We start from the raw sequence: 15,636 nt of genomic DNA, 5'->3' as shown, positions 1-15,636 counted from the left end.
TTCCCATCCCTGCATTGCAAATGCAATTTAATATCAGTAGACTAAACAGTATATTGCAGTACATGTCAGTGTATTTGAATATATTTCAATGCGTGTCTGTGTATTTGAATATATTTCAATGCGTGTTGGTGTATTTCAAATGTGACACAGTGCTGGAGTTTCTGGAATGTTAAGAGAGTGACTGTTTTTCGGGAAGGATTGGGGAATGTGGCGATGTGATCCGCCCTCCTGTGTGACCCCCTGCGACCTCTGTGAACCCCCGACCCCCCCCCCCCCTCATCTGCACCCCCTCCAGACAGCTTTGTGACAGACAGTGAGCTCTCCCAGCTGCACAGCCAGGACAGTGGAAACTGCGGTAAACTTTTAACCATTCCTTAAAAGTTTACCGCAGTAAAACACCTCTCTGTGCTTTACAATGCTTCCCTATGCTTTACCAGACCTCTCTGTGCTTTACAATGCTTCCCTATGCTTTACCACACCTCTCTGTGCTTTACAATGCTTCCCTATGCTTTACCTTACCTCTCTGTGCTTTACAATGCTTCCCTATGCTTTACCAGACCTCTCTGTGCTTTACAATGCTTCCCTATGCGTTACCAGACCTCTCTGTGCTTTACAATGCTTCCCTATGCTTTACCACACCTCTCTGTGCTTTACAATGCTTCCCTATGCTTTACCAGACCTCTCTGTGCTTTACAATGCTTCCCTATGCTTTACCACACCTCTCTGGTCTTTACAATGCTTCCCTATGCTTTACCAGACCTCTCTGTGCTTTACAATGCTTCCCTATGCTTTACCAGACCTCTCTGTGCTTTACAATGCTTCCCTATGCTTTACCAGACCTCTCTGTGCTTTACAATGCTTCCCTATGCTTTACCAGACCTCTCTGTGCTTTACAATGCTTCCCTATGCTTTACCAGACCTCTCTGTGCTTTACAATGCTTCCCTATGCTTTACCACACCTCTCTGTGCTTTACAATGCTTCCCTATGCTTTACCAGACCTCTCTGTGCTTTACAATGCTTCCCTATGCTTTACCAGACCTCTCTGTGCTTTACAATGCTTCCCTATGCTTTACCAGACCTCTCTGTGCTTTACAATGCTTGACTGTGCTTTACCAGACCTCTCAGTAATTGGTAAAGGAGTGACACCCCCTCCCCCACACACACACACACATTCCAGACTAATTAAGAGGCACTCAGTGTTAATTGAAGCCCCATGCAGGTAGGTCTGGCAGGCTGCTGTCAGGCTCGACTCAAAGGACACAGTGAATCGTTTTAATTAGCTGATTAATAAGCAACTCGTTAACGAGGGGGTTAGCTTCAGGCACGCATTGTCCGAGAACAGTGAGGAGAGACTCTCTCACGGTGTCTACCAGCGCAGTCGTGATCCCTCTCTCTGAGAGAGACAGAGAGGACAGAGAGAGAGGGAGAGAGAGAGAGAGAGTGGGAGGGGAGAGAGGAGGTCGATCCTGATCTCACCACTCCCTGCCTGCCAGCTATCCCCTCCTCCTTCTTTCCAGATTTCTTCTTGATTCTTCTTGACGCTGGTGAATCCTGTTTAATAACACAATAATCGTTTATCATTCCAACTTCCAACCCGACCTTCCTACAAGTTTACTGCAGTAGATCCTTACCTATAGCCCTGCCATGCTTTACCACACCTCGCTGTGCTTTACAATGCTTCCCTATGCTTTACCAGACCTCTCTGTGCTTTACAATGCTTCCCTATGCTTTACCAGACCTCTCTGTGCTTTACAATGCTTCCCTGTGCTTTACCAGACCTCTCTGTGCTTTACAATGCTTCCCTATGCTTTACCAGACCTCTCAGTGCTTTACAATGCTTCCCTATGCTTTACCAGACCTTGCTGTGCTTTACAATGCTTCCCTGTGCTTTACCAGACCTCTCTGTGCTTTACAATGCTTCCCTATGCTTTACCAGACCTCTCTGTGCTTTACAATGCTTCCCTATGCTTTACCAGACCTCTCTGTGCTTTACAATGCTTTCCTATGCTTTACCAGACCTCTCTGTGCTTTACAATGCTTCCCTATGCTTTACCAGACCTCTCTGTGCTTTACAATGCTTCCCTATGCTTTACCAGACCTCTCTGTGCTTTACAATGCTTCCCTATGCTTTACCACAGCTCTCTGTGCTTTACAATGCTTCCCTATGCTTTACCAGACCTCTCTGTGCTTTACAATGCTTCCCTATGCTTTACCACAGCTCTGTGCTTTACAATGCTTCCCTATGCTTTACCAGACCTCTCTGTGCTTTACAGTGCTTCCCTATGCTTTACCAGACCTCTATGTGCTTTACAGTGCTTCCCTATGCTTTACCATACCTCTCTGTACTTTACAATGCTTCCCTATGCTTTACCAGACCTCTCTGTGCTTCCCTATGCTTCCCTATGCTTTACCAGACCTCTCTGTGCTTTACAATGCTTCCCTATGCTTTACCAGACCTCTCTGTGCTTTACAATGCTTCCCTATGCTTTACCACACCTCTCTGTGCTTTATTACACTGTGCTGTGCTTTTACTGTGGGATACTTTGATGAGGGAAGTCTTGTTGCTACTCTTGTATTTTTCCACCCTGGGTCTGTGTGCTGGGAGAGTCACGGAGGGGCAGCGAGAGGGGGTGTGTGTGGGGGGGCAGCGTGGCAGCGAGGGGGGGGTGTGGGGGGCAGCTGGGCAGGGAGGGGGGCATGTTTTCTCTCTCAAGCTGTGAAAGGAACACTCTCCTTCTTTAATCAGAGAGACTCAACACAAAAACAGGATGCAAGTGTTTCCTGCGCAAGAGATTTGAACTTCACACGACCCCCGCGATCTCACACACAGACACACACATGACCCCTGCAATCTCACACGCTCTCACACGCACACACACACAATCTCACACAATCTCACACACAGACACACACACACGACCCCTGCAATCTCACACGCTCTCACACGCACACACACACACAATCTCACACAATCTCACACACAGACACACACACACTCACACACACACACACGACCCCTGCAATCTCACACGCTCTCACACGCACACTCACACAATCTCACACACAGACACACACACACTCACACACACACACACGACCCCTGCAATCTCACACGCTCTCACACACACACACACACACAATCTCACACAATCTCACACACAGACACACAGACACTCACACACACAGATGACCCCTGCAATCTCACACGCTCTCACACGAACACACACACAATCTCACACACACGACCACCACAATCACACACACTCAATATCTCACACAGACACTCTCACACTCAATCTCAGACACTCACACACCATCTTACACACACAGACTCACACACTCAATATCTCACACAGACACTCTCACACTCAATCTCAGACACTCACTCACACACACACAATAACCTTGCAAACTCTTTATGAAACTCAGGGCTGTATTATAGTTGTAGCCTGTAATTGACTTCTGTTTTTAAAACATGGAGAAAAATAACATCTTCATTTTTAATTTTACAAAACTGGAATCAACCAACTCTTTAATTTAATAGGAGAGACTCCTGAACATCTCCCCTCTCTCTCTCTCTCTCTCTCCTCTCTCTCTCTCTCTCTCTCTCTCTCTCTCTCTCTCTCTCTCTCTCTCTCTCTCTCTCTCTCTCTCTCTCTCTCTCTCTCTCTCTCTCTCTCTCTCTCTCTCTCTCTCTCTCTCTCGTCATGTTTTGACTAGGCCGGTATCTGGAGCCCTGGTCTTTCCTGGACGTCACTGCGCCAGCCTGTGTGTGGCAATGGGGCACAAATATTTACTGGGAACGTAGGAGAGAGGCTTTCTCACCCCTCACCCCCCCCCCCCCTGCAAATTCACACAGAGGTTGGAGGAGGGGGGGCACGTATTTCTTTTCTTCTCTCTTGTTTGTAGGGGTGTACTTTTCCACCCTGGGTCTGTGTGCTGGGAGAGTCACGGAGGGGCAGCGTTTCTGAACTGCCCCTCCTTACAAAAACCAAATTCATGAAAGACCAATATTGTGTCCATTGCTTTACAATGCTTCCCTATGCTTTACCAGACCTCTCTGTGCTTTACAATGCTTCCCTATGCTTTACCAGACCTCTCTGTGCTTTACAATGCTTCCCTATGCTTTACCACACCTCTCTGTGCTTTACAATGCTTCCCTATGCTTTACCACACCTCTCTGTGCTTTACAATGCTTCCCTATGCTTTACCAGACCTCTCTGTGCTTTACAATGCTTCCCTATGCTTTACCAGACCTCTCTGTGCTTTACAATGCTTCCCTATGCTTTACCAGACCTCTCTGTGTTTTACAATGCTTCCCTATGCTTTACCACACCTCTCTGTGCTTTACAATGCTTCACTATGCTTTACCAGACCTCTCTGTGCTTTACAATGCTTCCCTATGCTTTACCAGACCTCTCTGTGCTTTACAATGCTCCCCTATGCTTTACCACACCTCTCTGTGCTTTACTATAATAATCATAATAATGATGATGATGATGTAACCAGCTCTTGAACCAGTACAACCAGTTGACATCCAGTTCCAGTTGGGAGTAGACCAGTGCTGCCCATTCCATTTCCAGCAGACAGGATGTTTTGTGTTTGGCGGTGCTTTATTGGCAGGATCGCCTCTGCTGTCTGTCTGGCTCAGTAAAATAATCTATGTATTTACTGTATATATAACATCTTTTGTGGCGACGCAGACCAGCTGTTTCAAGACAATGCTGAAGACGCATCATCTGCCAGTCTGGACCGCAGACAGTCTCGGAGTGACGTGCACCCCCTCCGCCGGCACCGGCCCCTCCCTCACAGGAGACAGACTCGCAGGTGTGTCCGTCCGAGCCGAGAAACGAGCCCCCGGGGGAGACGTTTACCCCCGTCTCCCGACTTCATTGAAAACAAAAATCATTTGAATCCTGAACGGCACTGTTTAGGGTAAGGGGAATAAAACGAATAGGGCGGTTTTTATGTTTTAAAAATTCAGGGAACCGGGACAAGTAGATTAAAAATAGTTACATTTGTTTTTAAAGAATTAATCTTATTTCAATACAGTGTGTTTTTTATTGATTGATTTATTTATGTATTTATTACTTTTTTTTCACAATAAACTAACACACACACACACACACACACACAATCCTATTGTGCTTCTTTCCGCCGCACATGCGCAGACGCCCAGAACAAGGCACTGTCTGTTATTCTTCCGTTGTTTATGTCCGTGATTTTATTTAGAATCAAGCGTTTTATTTTCATGCTGAATTTATTTTATAAAATGTAATTATTATTACTTTTTTAAAAAATAAATATGTATTTCCCTTCCAAACGTAATCAGACTGAAGTTCATTTTTAACACAGTGCTGTTTGTGTATAGAGACAGCGATCCTATCTTCATACATAACATAGTGCTATATATGTGTGTGTGTGTGTAGCACAGAGCAGAGGGAGGCTGTTCAGAGAGTAGAAGAGCCTCCCTTTCTCTTCTCCACCAGCACAAAGCAGAGGGAGGCTGTTCAGAGAGTATAAGAGCCTCCCTTTCTCTTTCTCTGCTCCACCAGCACAGAGCAGAGGGAGGCTGTTCAGAGAGTATAAGAGCCTCCCTTTCTCTTTTTCTGCTCCACCAGCACAGAGCGGAGGGAGGCTGTTCAGAGAGTATAAGAGCCTCCCTTTCTCTTTCTCTGCTCCACCAGCACAGAGCAGAGGGAGGCTGTTCAGAGAGTACAAGAGCCTCCCTTTCTCTGCTACACCAGCACAGAGCAGAGGGAGGCTGTTCAGAGAGTATAAGAGCCTCCCTTTCTTTCTCTGCTCCACCAGCACAGAGCAGAGGGAGGCTGTTCAGAGAGTAGAAGAGCCTCCCTTTCTCTTTCTCTGCTCCACCAGCACAGAGCAGAGGGAGGCTGTTCAGAGAGTAGAAGAGCCTCCCTTTCTCTTTCTCTGCTCCACCAGCACAGAGCAGAGGGAGGCTGTTCAGAGAGTATAAGAGCCTCCCTTTCTCTTTTTCTGCTCCACCAGCACAGAGCGGAGGGAGGCTGTTCAGAGAGTATAAGAGCCTCCCTTTCTCTTTCTCTGCTCCACCAGCACAGAGCAGAGGGAGGCTGTTCAGAGAGTACAAGAGCCTCCCTTTCTCTGCTACACCAGCACAGAGCAGAGGGAGGCTGTTCAGAGAGTATAAGAGCCTCCCTTTCTTTCTCTGCTCCACCAGCACAGAGCAGAGGGAGGCTGTTCAGAGAGTAGAAGAGCCTCCCTTTCTCTGCTCCACCAACACAGAGCAGAGGGAGGCTGTTCAGAGAGTAGAAGAGCCTCCCTTTCTCTGCTACACCAGCACAGAGCAGAGGGAGGCTGTTCAGAGAGTATAAGAGCCTCCCTTTCTCTTTTTCTGTTCCACCAGCACAGAGCAGAGGGAGGCTGTTCAGAGAGTATAAGAGCCTCCCTTTCTCTTTCTCTGCTCCGCCAGCACAGAGCAGAGGGAGGCTGTTCAGAGAGTATAACAGCCTCCCATTCCCATCTTCGTCGTACACAAAGGGATAAACTGACACCAATAACTACTACTCCCAGAATGCACCGCCATTCCAACGGATTTCAACCACTAGACTTCGGGAAATGTAGTTTTCTAGCCAAACTCACGGGGACGTTCTGAAAAACAAACTGCAGATCCCACCAGGCACCGCGGGAAAAAAGCCCTTGCTGATGACGCTGTAATTGGGAGCCGGATGTTTAAGTTGTGAGCTGTCTTCTGCCAGGTAAGCTGCAAAATTAAACTCGTGTAAATATAGAAATATATAAAATACATATAAATACACGTTTATCTTAATTAAATATTATTCTGTACTAAGTCGAGACGTGATTTTGAATTGCAGATTTTAGGGTCAAAATTGATATGAAACGCAACATACGGTAAATCGAACGATTATTTATGTTTTGTAGATAAAAATTACAAACAGAAACAGAATCAGAAACGATGTAACAGGTTATTCCAAAGAAAATTATCAGTGAAAAAAAAAGATATGAATATACATTCGTTTACTAATACTGTTCTGTACTGAACGGGGATGTCGAAACTGTATATTTAAAATATTCGATTTTCATAAACAAGATACGTGCCTAAAAGCAACATTACTTTGTCAACACGTATCAATTCCGTAGCTACACACATTTATATTAAATACGCGATAGCAGGTGTTATTAAAGGATTATTTCGAACATATAACATATAAATATGTTTAGATACACATTTACCGGTAAATATATATATTTATATTTAATCCCGCATTTACCTGCATTATTAAAAGACCAGACCAAGATAATTCTTTTTTGTGAAACACACACACATATCAGTAACTATTACAATGTATTGTTTATTAATATGCTTTACAATGCTTCCCTATGCTTTACCACACCTCTCTGTGCTTTACAGTGCTTCCCTATGCTTTACCAGACCTCTCTGTGCTTTACAATGCTTCCCTATGCTTTACCAGACCTCTCTGTGCTTTACAATGCTTCCCTATGCTTTACCAGACCTCTGTGCTTTACAATGCTTCCCTATGCTTTACCAGACCTCTCTGTGCTTTACAATGCTTCCCTATGCTTTACCAGACCTCTCTGTGCTTTACAATGCTTCCCTATGCTTTATCACACCTCTCTGTGCTTTACAATGCTTCCCTGTGCTTTACCAGACCTCTCTGTGCTTTACAATGCTTCCCTATGCTTTATCACACCTCTCTGTGCTTTACAATGCTTCCCTGTGCTTTACCAGACCTCTCTGTGCTTTACAATGCTTCCCTATGCTTTACCAGACCTCTCTGTGCTTTACAATGCTTCCCTATGCTTTACCAGACCTCTCTGTGCTTTACAATGCTTCCCTATGCTTTACCAGACCTCTCTGTGCTTTACAATGCTTCCCTATGCTTTACCAGACCTCTCTGTGCTTTACAATGCTTCCCTATGCTTTACCAGACCTCTCTGTGCTTTACAATGCTTCCCTATGCTTTACCAGACCTCTCTGTGCTTTACAATGCTTCCCTATGCTTTACCAGACCTCTCTGTGCTTTACAATGCTTCCCTATGCTTTACCAGACCTCTCTGTGCTTTACAATGCTTCCCTATGCTTTACCAGACCTCTCTGTGCTTTACAATGCTTGCCTGACAAACCACTAGAAATATTTGAATGTTTTTGTTTATCGCCCCTCCCACAACTCCTCCAGCGTCCCACAATCCCCCTTGTTGTTGCTGTTGCCATGACGAAGCTGATGGAGTGGCTGTCGGGGCTGACCGTGCTGGGGGTCCTTTGGGCGACGGTGACCTTTGACCTCCTGGGGCTGGACCCCCCTGAGGCAGTGCTGCAGGTGTCCTGGCCTCTGCCTGTCTTCCTGCTGGTGGCGCTCGGCTGCTTCTCGCTGGGGACCGTGGGATACCGCGTCGCCACGTTCAACGACTGCCAGACCGCCGCAGCGGAATTACAAGAGCAGATCCGGGAGGCGAAGACCGAGCTGCAGAGGAAAGGGCTGCGGTTCTGATCCGAACGGACCGGATTCCGCAAGGCTGGTACCGTTTGAAAAGTTTCCAACTCATAAAAAGCAACAGAAACGTGATAACGCTCAGTGAAAGTACGGCAAAGCCAAGCTAAGCCCAGAGAGGTCGACTGAAGCATACTGAAAAACAAACCATGTCAAACTAACCCTTATAAAAGTTTCCCATAGTAAAAGCACAGCAGAGTGTAATGAAGCATGGTGAAGCATAGGCAAGCATTGTAAAGCACAGAGAGGTCTGGTAAAGCATAGGGAAGCATTGTAAAGCACAGAGAGGTCTGGTAAAGCATAGGGAAGCATTGTAAAGCACAGAGAGGTATGCTAAAGCATAGGGAAGCATTGTAAAGCACAGAGAGGTCTGGTAAAGCATAGGGAAGCATTGTAAAGCACAGAGAGGTCTGGGGAAGCATAGGGAAGCATTGTAAAGCACAGAGAGGTCTGGTAAAGCATAGGGAAGCATTGTAAAGCACAGAGAGGTCTGGGAAAGCATAGGGAAGCATTGCAAAGCAGAGAGAGATCTGGTAAAGCATAGGGAAGCATTGCAAAGCAGAGAGAGGTGTGGGGAAGCATGTTAAAAAGACAAACCTTTACTGTGCAAGATGCCTTTGTCTATGGAAAAGACTGATGACACACTGATCATGAGATGAATTGCACTGTACACTTACTGCTGTGTGAGCGCTGGTGGTGAAGCCTGCTCTTTCCCTGCATGCTTTTGAAATTCGTGAAATCGAAGGAGACGAGGGGGGGGGGGGGGTCAGACCCCTGAAATCACTTCTGTTGTATTTGTGTCTGTAATTTATAACAATCAAATAAAAATACATTTTGCTAGATTAACTGAACTGAGTTCTCTGTACTAGACTGTATTGAATTAGCTGGCTCTCAGATCCCCAGTACAGCACTGAGTTCTCTATACTAGACTGTATTGAATTAGCTGGCTCTCAGATCCCCAGTACAGCACTGAGTTCTCTATACTAGACTGTATTGAATTAGCTGGCTCTCAGATCTCCAGTACAGCACTGAGTTCTCTACACTAGACTGTATTGAATTAGCTGGCTCTCAGATCCCCAGTACAGCACTGAGTTCTCTACACTAGACTGTATTGAATTAGCTGGCTCTCAGATCTCCAGTACAGCACTGAGTTCTCTATACTAGACTGTATTGAATTAGCTGGCTCTCAGATCCCCAGTACAGCACTGAGTTCTCTATACTAGACTGTATTGAATTAGCTGGCTCTCAGATCCCCAGTACAGCACTGAGTTCTCTACACTAGACTGTATTGAATTAGCTGGCTCTCAGATCCCCAGTACAGCACTGAGTTCTCTATACTAGACTGTATTGAATTAGCTGGCTCTCAGATCCCCAGTACAGCACTGAGTTCTCTATACTAGACTGTATTGAATTAGCTGGCTCTCAGATCTCCAGTACAGCACTGAGTTCTCTACACTAGACTGTATTGAATTAGCTGGCTCTCAGATCCCCAGTACAGCACTGAGTTCTCTACACTAGACTGTATTGAATTAGCTGGCTCTCAGATCTCCAGTACAGCACTGAGTTCTCTATACTAGACTGTATTGAATTAGCTGGCTCTCAGATCCCCAGTACAGCACTGAGTTCTCTATACTAGACTGTATTGAATTAGCTGGCTCTCAGATCCCCAGTACAGCACTGAGTTCTCTACACTAGACTGTATTGAATTAGCTGGCTCTCAGATCCCCAGTACAGCACTGAGTTCTCTATACTAGACTGTATTGAATTAGCTGGCTCTCAGATCCCCAGTACAGCACTGAGTTCTCTACACTAGACTGTATTGAATTAGCTGCTCTCAGATCCCCAGTACAGCACTGAGTTCTCTATACTAGACTGTATTGAATTAGCTGGCTCTCAGATCCCCAGTACAGCACTGAGTTCTCTACACTAGACTGTATTGAATTAGCTGGCTCTCAGATCCCCAGTACAGCACTGAGTTCTCTACACTAGACTGTATTGAATTAGCTGGCTCTCAGATCCCCAGTACAGCACTGAGTTCTCTACACTAGACTGTATTGAATTAGCTGGCTCTCAGATCCCCAGTACAGCACTGAGTTCTCTACACTAGACTGTATTGAATTAGCTGGCTCTCAGATCCCCAGTACAGCACTGAGTTCTCTATACTAGACTGTATTGAATTAGCTGGCTCTCAGATCTCCAGTACATCACTGAGTTCTCTACACTAGACTGTATTGAATTAGCTGGCTCTCAGATCTCCAGTACAGCACTGAGTTCTCTATACTAGACTGTATTGAATTAGCTGGCTCTCAGATCCCCAGTACAGCACTGAGTTCTCTACACTAGACTGTATTGAATTAGCTGGCTATCAGATCCCCAGTACAGCACTGAGTTCTCTATACTAGACTGTATTGAATTAGCTGGCTATCAGATCCCCAGTACAGCACTGAGTTCTCTACACTAGACTGTATTGAATTAGCTGGCTCTCAGATCCCCAGTACAGCACTGAGTTCTCTACACTAGACTGTATTGAATTAGCTGGCTCTCAGATCCCCAGTACAGCACTGAGTTCTCTACACTAGACTGTATTGAATTAGCTGGCTCTCAGATCCCCAGTACAGCACTGAGTTCTCTACACTAGACTGTATTGAATTAGCTGCTCTCAGATCTCCAGTACAGCACTGAGTTCTCTACACTAGACTGTATTGAATTAGCTGGCTATCAGATCCCCAGTACAGCACTGAGTTCTCTACACTAGACTGTATTGAATTAGCTGCTCTCAGATCTCCAGTACAGCACTGAGTTCTCTACACTAGACTGTATTGAATTAGCTGGCTCTCAGATCTCCAGTACAGCACTGAGTTCTCTACACTAGACTGTATTGAATTAGCTGGCTCTCAGATCCCCAGTACAGCACTGAGTTCTCTACACTAGACTGTATTGAATTAGCTGGCTCTCAGATCCCCAGTACAGCACTGAGTTCTCTATACTAGACTGTATTGAATTAGCTGCTCTCAGATCCCCAGTACAGCACTGAGTTCTCTACACGAGACTGTATTGAATTAGCTGGCTCTCAGATCCCCAGTACAGCACTGAGTTCTCTATACTAGACTGTATTGAATTAGCTGGCTCTCAGATCCCCAGTACAGCACTGAGTTCTCTACACTAGACTGTATTGAATTAGCTGGCTCTCAGATCTCCAGTACAGCACTGAGTTCTCTACACTAGACTGTATTGAATTAGCTGGCTCTCAGATCTCCAGTACAGCACTGAGTTCTCTACACTAGACTGTATTGAATTAGCTGGCTCTCAGATCTCCAGTACAGCACTGAGTTCTCTATACTAGACTGTATTGAATTAGCTGCTCTCAGATCCCCAGTACAGCACTGAGTTCTCTACACTAGACTGTATTGAATTAGCGGGCTCTCAGATCCCCAGTACAGCACTGAGTTCTCTACACTAGACTGTATTGAATTAGCTGGCTCTCAGATCTCCAGTACAGCACTGAGTTCTCTACACTAGACTGTATTGAATTAGCTGCTCTCAGATCCCCAGTACAGCACTGAGTTCTCTACACTAGACTGTATTGAATTAGCGGGCTCTCAGATCCCCAGTACAGCACTGAGTTCTCTACACTAGACTGTATTGAATTAGCTGGCTCTCAGATCCCCAGTACAGCACTGAGTTCTCTATACTAGACTGTATTGAATTAGCTGGCTCTCAGATCCCCAGTACAGCACTGAGTTCTCTACACTAGACTGTATTGAATTAGCTGCTCTCAGATCCCCAGTACAGCACTGAGTTCTCTACACTAGACTGTATTGAATTAGCTGGCTCTCAGATCCCCAGTACAGCACTGAGTTCTCTACACTAGACTGTATTGAATTAGCTGGCTCTCAGATCTCCAGTACAGCACTGAGTTCTCTATACTAGACTGTATTGAATTATCTGGCTCTCAGATCCCCAGTACAGCACTGAGTTCTCTACACTAGACTGTATTGAATTAGCTGGCTCTCAGATCCCCAGTACAGCACTGAGTTCTCTACACTAGACTGTATTGAATTAGCTGGCTCTCAGATCTCCAGTACAGCACTGAGTTCTCTATACTAGACTGTATTGAATTATCTGGCTCTCAGATCCCCAGTACAGCACTGAGTTCTCTACACTAGACTGTATTGAATTAGCTGGCTCTCAGATCCCCAGTACAGCACTGAGTTCTCTACACTAGACTGTATTGAATTATCTGGCTCTCAGATCCCCAGTACAGCACTGAGTTCTCTACACTAGACTGTATTGAATTAGCTGGCTCTCAGATCCCCAGTACAGCACTGAGTTCTCTATACTAGACTGTATTGAATTAGCTGGCTCTCAGATCTCCAGTACAGCACTGAGTTCTCTATACTAGACTGTATTGAATTAGCTGGCTCTCAGATCCCCAGTACAGCACTGAGTTCTCTATACTAGACTGTATTGAATTAGCTGGCTCTCAGATCTCCAGTACAGCACTGAGTTCTCTACACTAGACTGTATTGAATTAGCTGCTCTCAGATGTTCTGGCTGTTGCTTTTGTATCATTGTTTTGGTGATGTCTGAATGTGTATGTTTTTAGTGTATAACAAAAATGAATCTCGTTCATTTTCACAATCCAAAACTAAAGGCATCTTTTCAGAAACAGCACTATGAGTGACGGGGGGAGGATGGGGGGCTGCAAAAATACTGTGTTAAACTTTTATACGGGACCCCCCCCCCCCAGTGGTGGCCCCCATCCTGTGTGCAGTCTAGTGTTTGGGTTGGGTACGGATCACAGTTCTGCTCTTTGTTTATTTTCCGCTCCTGCACGTGTTTTGTGTTGGGCTGGTCTGATTGATGCAGCAGCTGCTGGGAGCCGCTGGTAAACAGGATGGGGGGGGATGGTGGGGGGGGTCCTTGAGATTCACAACACAGGAGCAGCAGGTGGAGTGCTGGGCAGCTGAGAGAGAGAGAGAGAGAGTGTGTGTGTGTGTGTGTGAGAGAGAGAGAGAGAGTGTCTGTGTGTGTGTGTGTGAGTGTGTGTGTGTGTCTGTGTGAGAGAATGTCTGTGTGTGTGAGACAGTGTCTGTCTGTGTGTGTGAGTGTGTCTGTGTGAGAGAATGTCTGTGTGTGTGAGACAGTGTCTGTCTGTGTGTGTGTTTCTGTGTGAGAGTCTGTGTGAGAGAATGTCTGTGTGTGAGACAGTGTCTGTCTGTGTGTGTGTTTCTGTGTGTGAGAGAGAGACAGTGTGTGTGAGAGAGACAGTGTCTGTCTGTGTGTGTGTGTGAGACAGTGTCTGTGTGTGAGAGTCTGTCTGTGTGTGTGTGAGAGAGACAGTGTCTGTCTGTGTGTGTGTCTGTCTGTGTGTGTGAGAGAGAGACAGTGTCTGTCTGTGTGTGTGTGAGACAGTGTCTGTCTGTGTGTGAGAGAGAGACAGTGTCTGTCTGTGTGTGTGTCTGTGAGAGAGACAGTGTCTGTCTGTGTGTGTGTGTGTGTGTGAGAGAGAGAAACCCAGATATAAATTAATAAAGCAGTACTGGTTGATGTGTGATGTAGGTGTAAAATCAAAGCAGTTATGGGGTCAACATTTATCCCAGCAATATTAATTCATAACTATAGAATGGGATAGAAGTCCATGCATAGCAGTTTGACCCGTTCCAGGTTTTACTACGGGCTCGCTTAGCCACAGTGCACAGGTGACAAGCTCAGGTGTGTCTTATTAAACTCGCAGTAAAAGCAGGAATGGATCACGCTGCTGTGCATCCGCTCTCATTTCCAGCCCTCTTACACAGCACTCAGTTTTAGAGTATTTATAGCAACTCTAAAAGAAACCCCTTTATCACACGACTTGAATGCGTGTGTGTGTGTTGTGGTTTAGTTCTGCACCAGCTGCTGTCTCAAGGGGCTGATTCGTGCTTCAGGAGGTGAAGGGTCAAAGGCTGAGGCTGCAGTTTAGGCAGGAACAGTCTGTCCTCACCGCCCCCCTCCCCTCTGCTCCAGAGACAGTCTGGAAGGGTGGAGCAGCAGATGTCCCGTCCCCCCCCCCCCAACTCCAGGTCCAGCTCCTTCGCTCAGTCCTGACCCCTGTTGTATTAATAGACTGTCCAGAGAGACACACCCATGAGCTCGTCTCGTCTTTGTGTTTCAATCAGCGCTGGGCTTGTGTTCCAAAAACCAATGTAAACTTATTACAGAAACAGAGAAAAAACGAATCTCTCCTCGATAAACCCGTTGCTCTGCCATCGTCACTTATTAGTAATAATAGGTAGTAAGACCTCACCTAGAATATTGTGTTCAGTTCTGGTCACCTCGTTACAAAAAGGATATTGCTGCTCTAGATAGAGTGCAAAGAAGAGCAACCAGAATTATCCCGGGTTTAAAAGGCATGTCGTATGCAGACAGGCTAAAAGAATTGAATCTATTCAGTCTTGAACAAAGAAGACTACGCGGCGATCTGACTCAAGCATTCAAAATCCTAAAAGGTATTGACAATGTCGACCCGGGGGACTTTTTCGACCTGAAAAAAGAAACAAGGACCAGGGGTCACAAATGGAGATTAGATAAAGGGGCATTCAGAACAGAAAATAGGAGGCGCTTTTTTACACAGAGAATTGTGAGGGTCTGGAACCAACTCCCCAGTAATGTTGTTGAAGCTGACACCCTGGGATCCTTCAAGAAGCTGCTTGATGAGATTCTGGGATCAATAAGCAACTAACAACCAAACGAGCAAGATGGGCTGAATGGCCTCCTCTCGTTTGTAAACTTTCTTATGTTCTTATTAAAGAAAGTCTTCTGTACAAATTTACATTTTATATATTTAAGAAGGATAAAAACCTTTGAGATATACGTCTCGTTTAGAAGGGGGGTCCTGACCGGAGAAGGCGATACCAAATAACATTATAAAATCAACAGCAACGAAAAGACAAACCATTCAAACAGGAAAAAACTATAACTTCAGATGAAATCCTATGTGCTGCACATGATCCTGCTCAGAGTCCAGTATCTACAGGACCTGCAGCCCTGGTCAGGGTTCAAATGAATATTTATTTCCGAGTGATTTTTAAAAAGGTATTGCGAAGAGGCTGTCTGGAGTGTAATGGACGGTCCTGGTTTCAGACC

The 15,636-nt window shown here is 45.6% G+C and overlaps 1 protein-coding gene across 3 annotated transcripts in view; it reads left to right on the top strand.

The window, feature by feature from the left end:
* Positions 1–6,584: 6,584 nt before the first annotated feature.
* The window catches only part of LOC117970775 (dolichol-phosphate mannosyltransferase subunit 3-like), a 21,865-nt gene continuing 12,813 nt past the window's right edge, over positions 6,585–15,636 (top strand). For 2 of the 3 annotated variants that reach the window (XM_059020798.1, XM_059020797.1), the window contains exons 1-2: positions 6,585–6,738; positions 8,200–8,539. In XM_059020798.1, the coding sequence (XP_058876781.1) occupies positions 8,233–8,511 (279 nt within the window). In that variant the 5' untranslated portion in view covers positions 6,585–6,738; positions 8,200–8,232 and the 3' untranslated portion in view covers positions 8,512–8,539. Of the gene's footprint in view, positions 6,739–8,199; positions 9,363–15,636 lie in introns of those variants that run through there. The other variant, XM_059020796.1, reaches the window with a different exon arrangement.

This window comes from Acipenser ruthenus, unplaced genomic scaffold, assembly GCF_902713425.1.
Source record: "Acipenser ruthenus unplaced genomic scaffold, fAciRut3.2 maternal haplotype, whole genome shotgun sequence".
NCBI lineage: Eukaryota > Metazoa > Chordata > Actinopteri > Acipenseriformes > Acipenseridae > Acipenser > Acipenser ruthenus.
The sequence above is the reverse complement of the archived record's forward strand: the minus strand, read 5'-3'. Positions and strand labels throughout refer to the sequence as shown.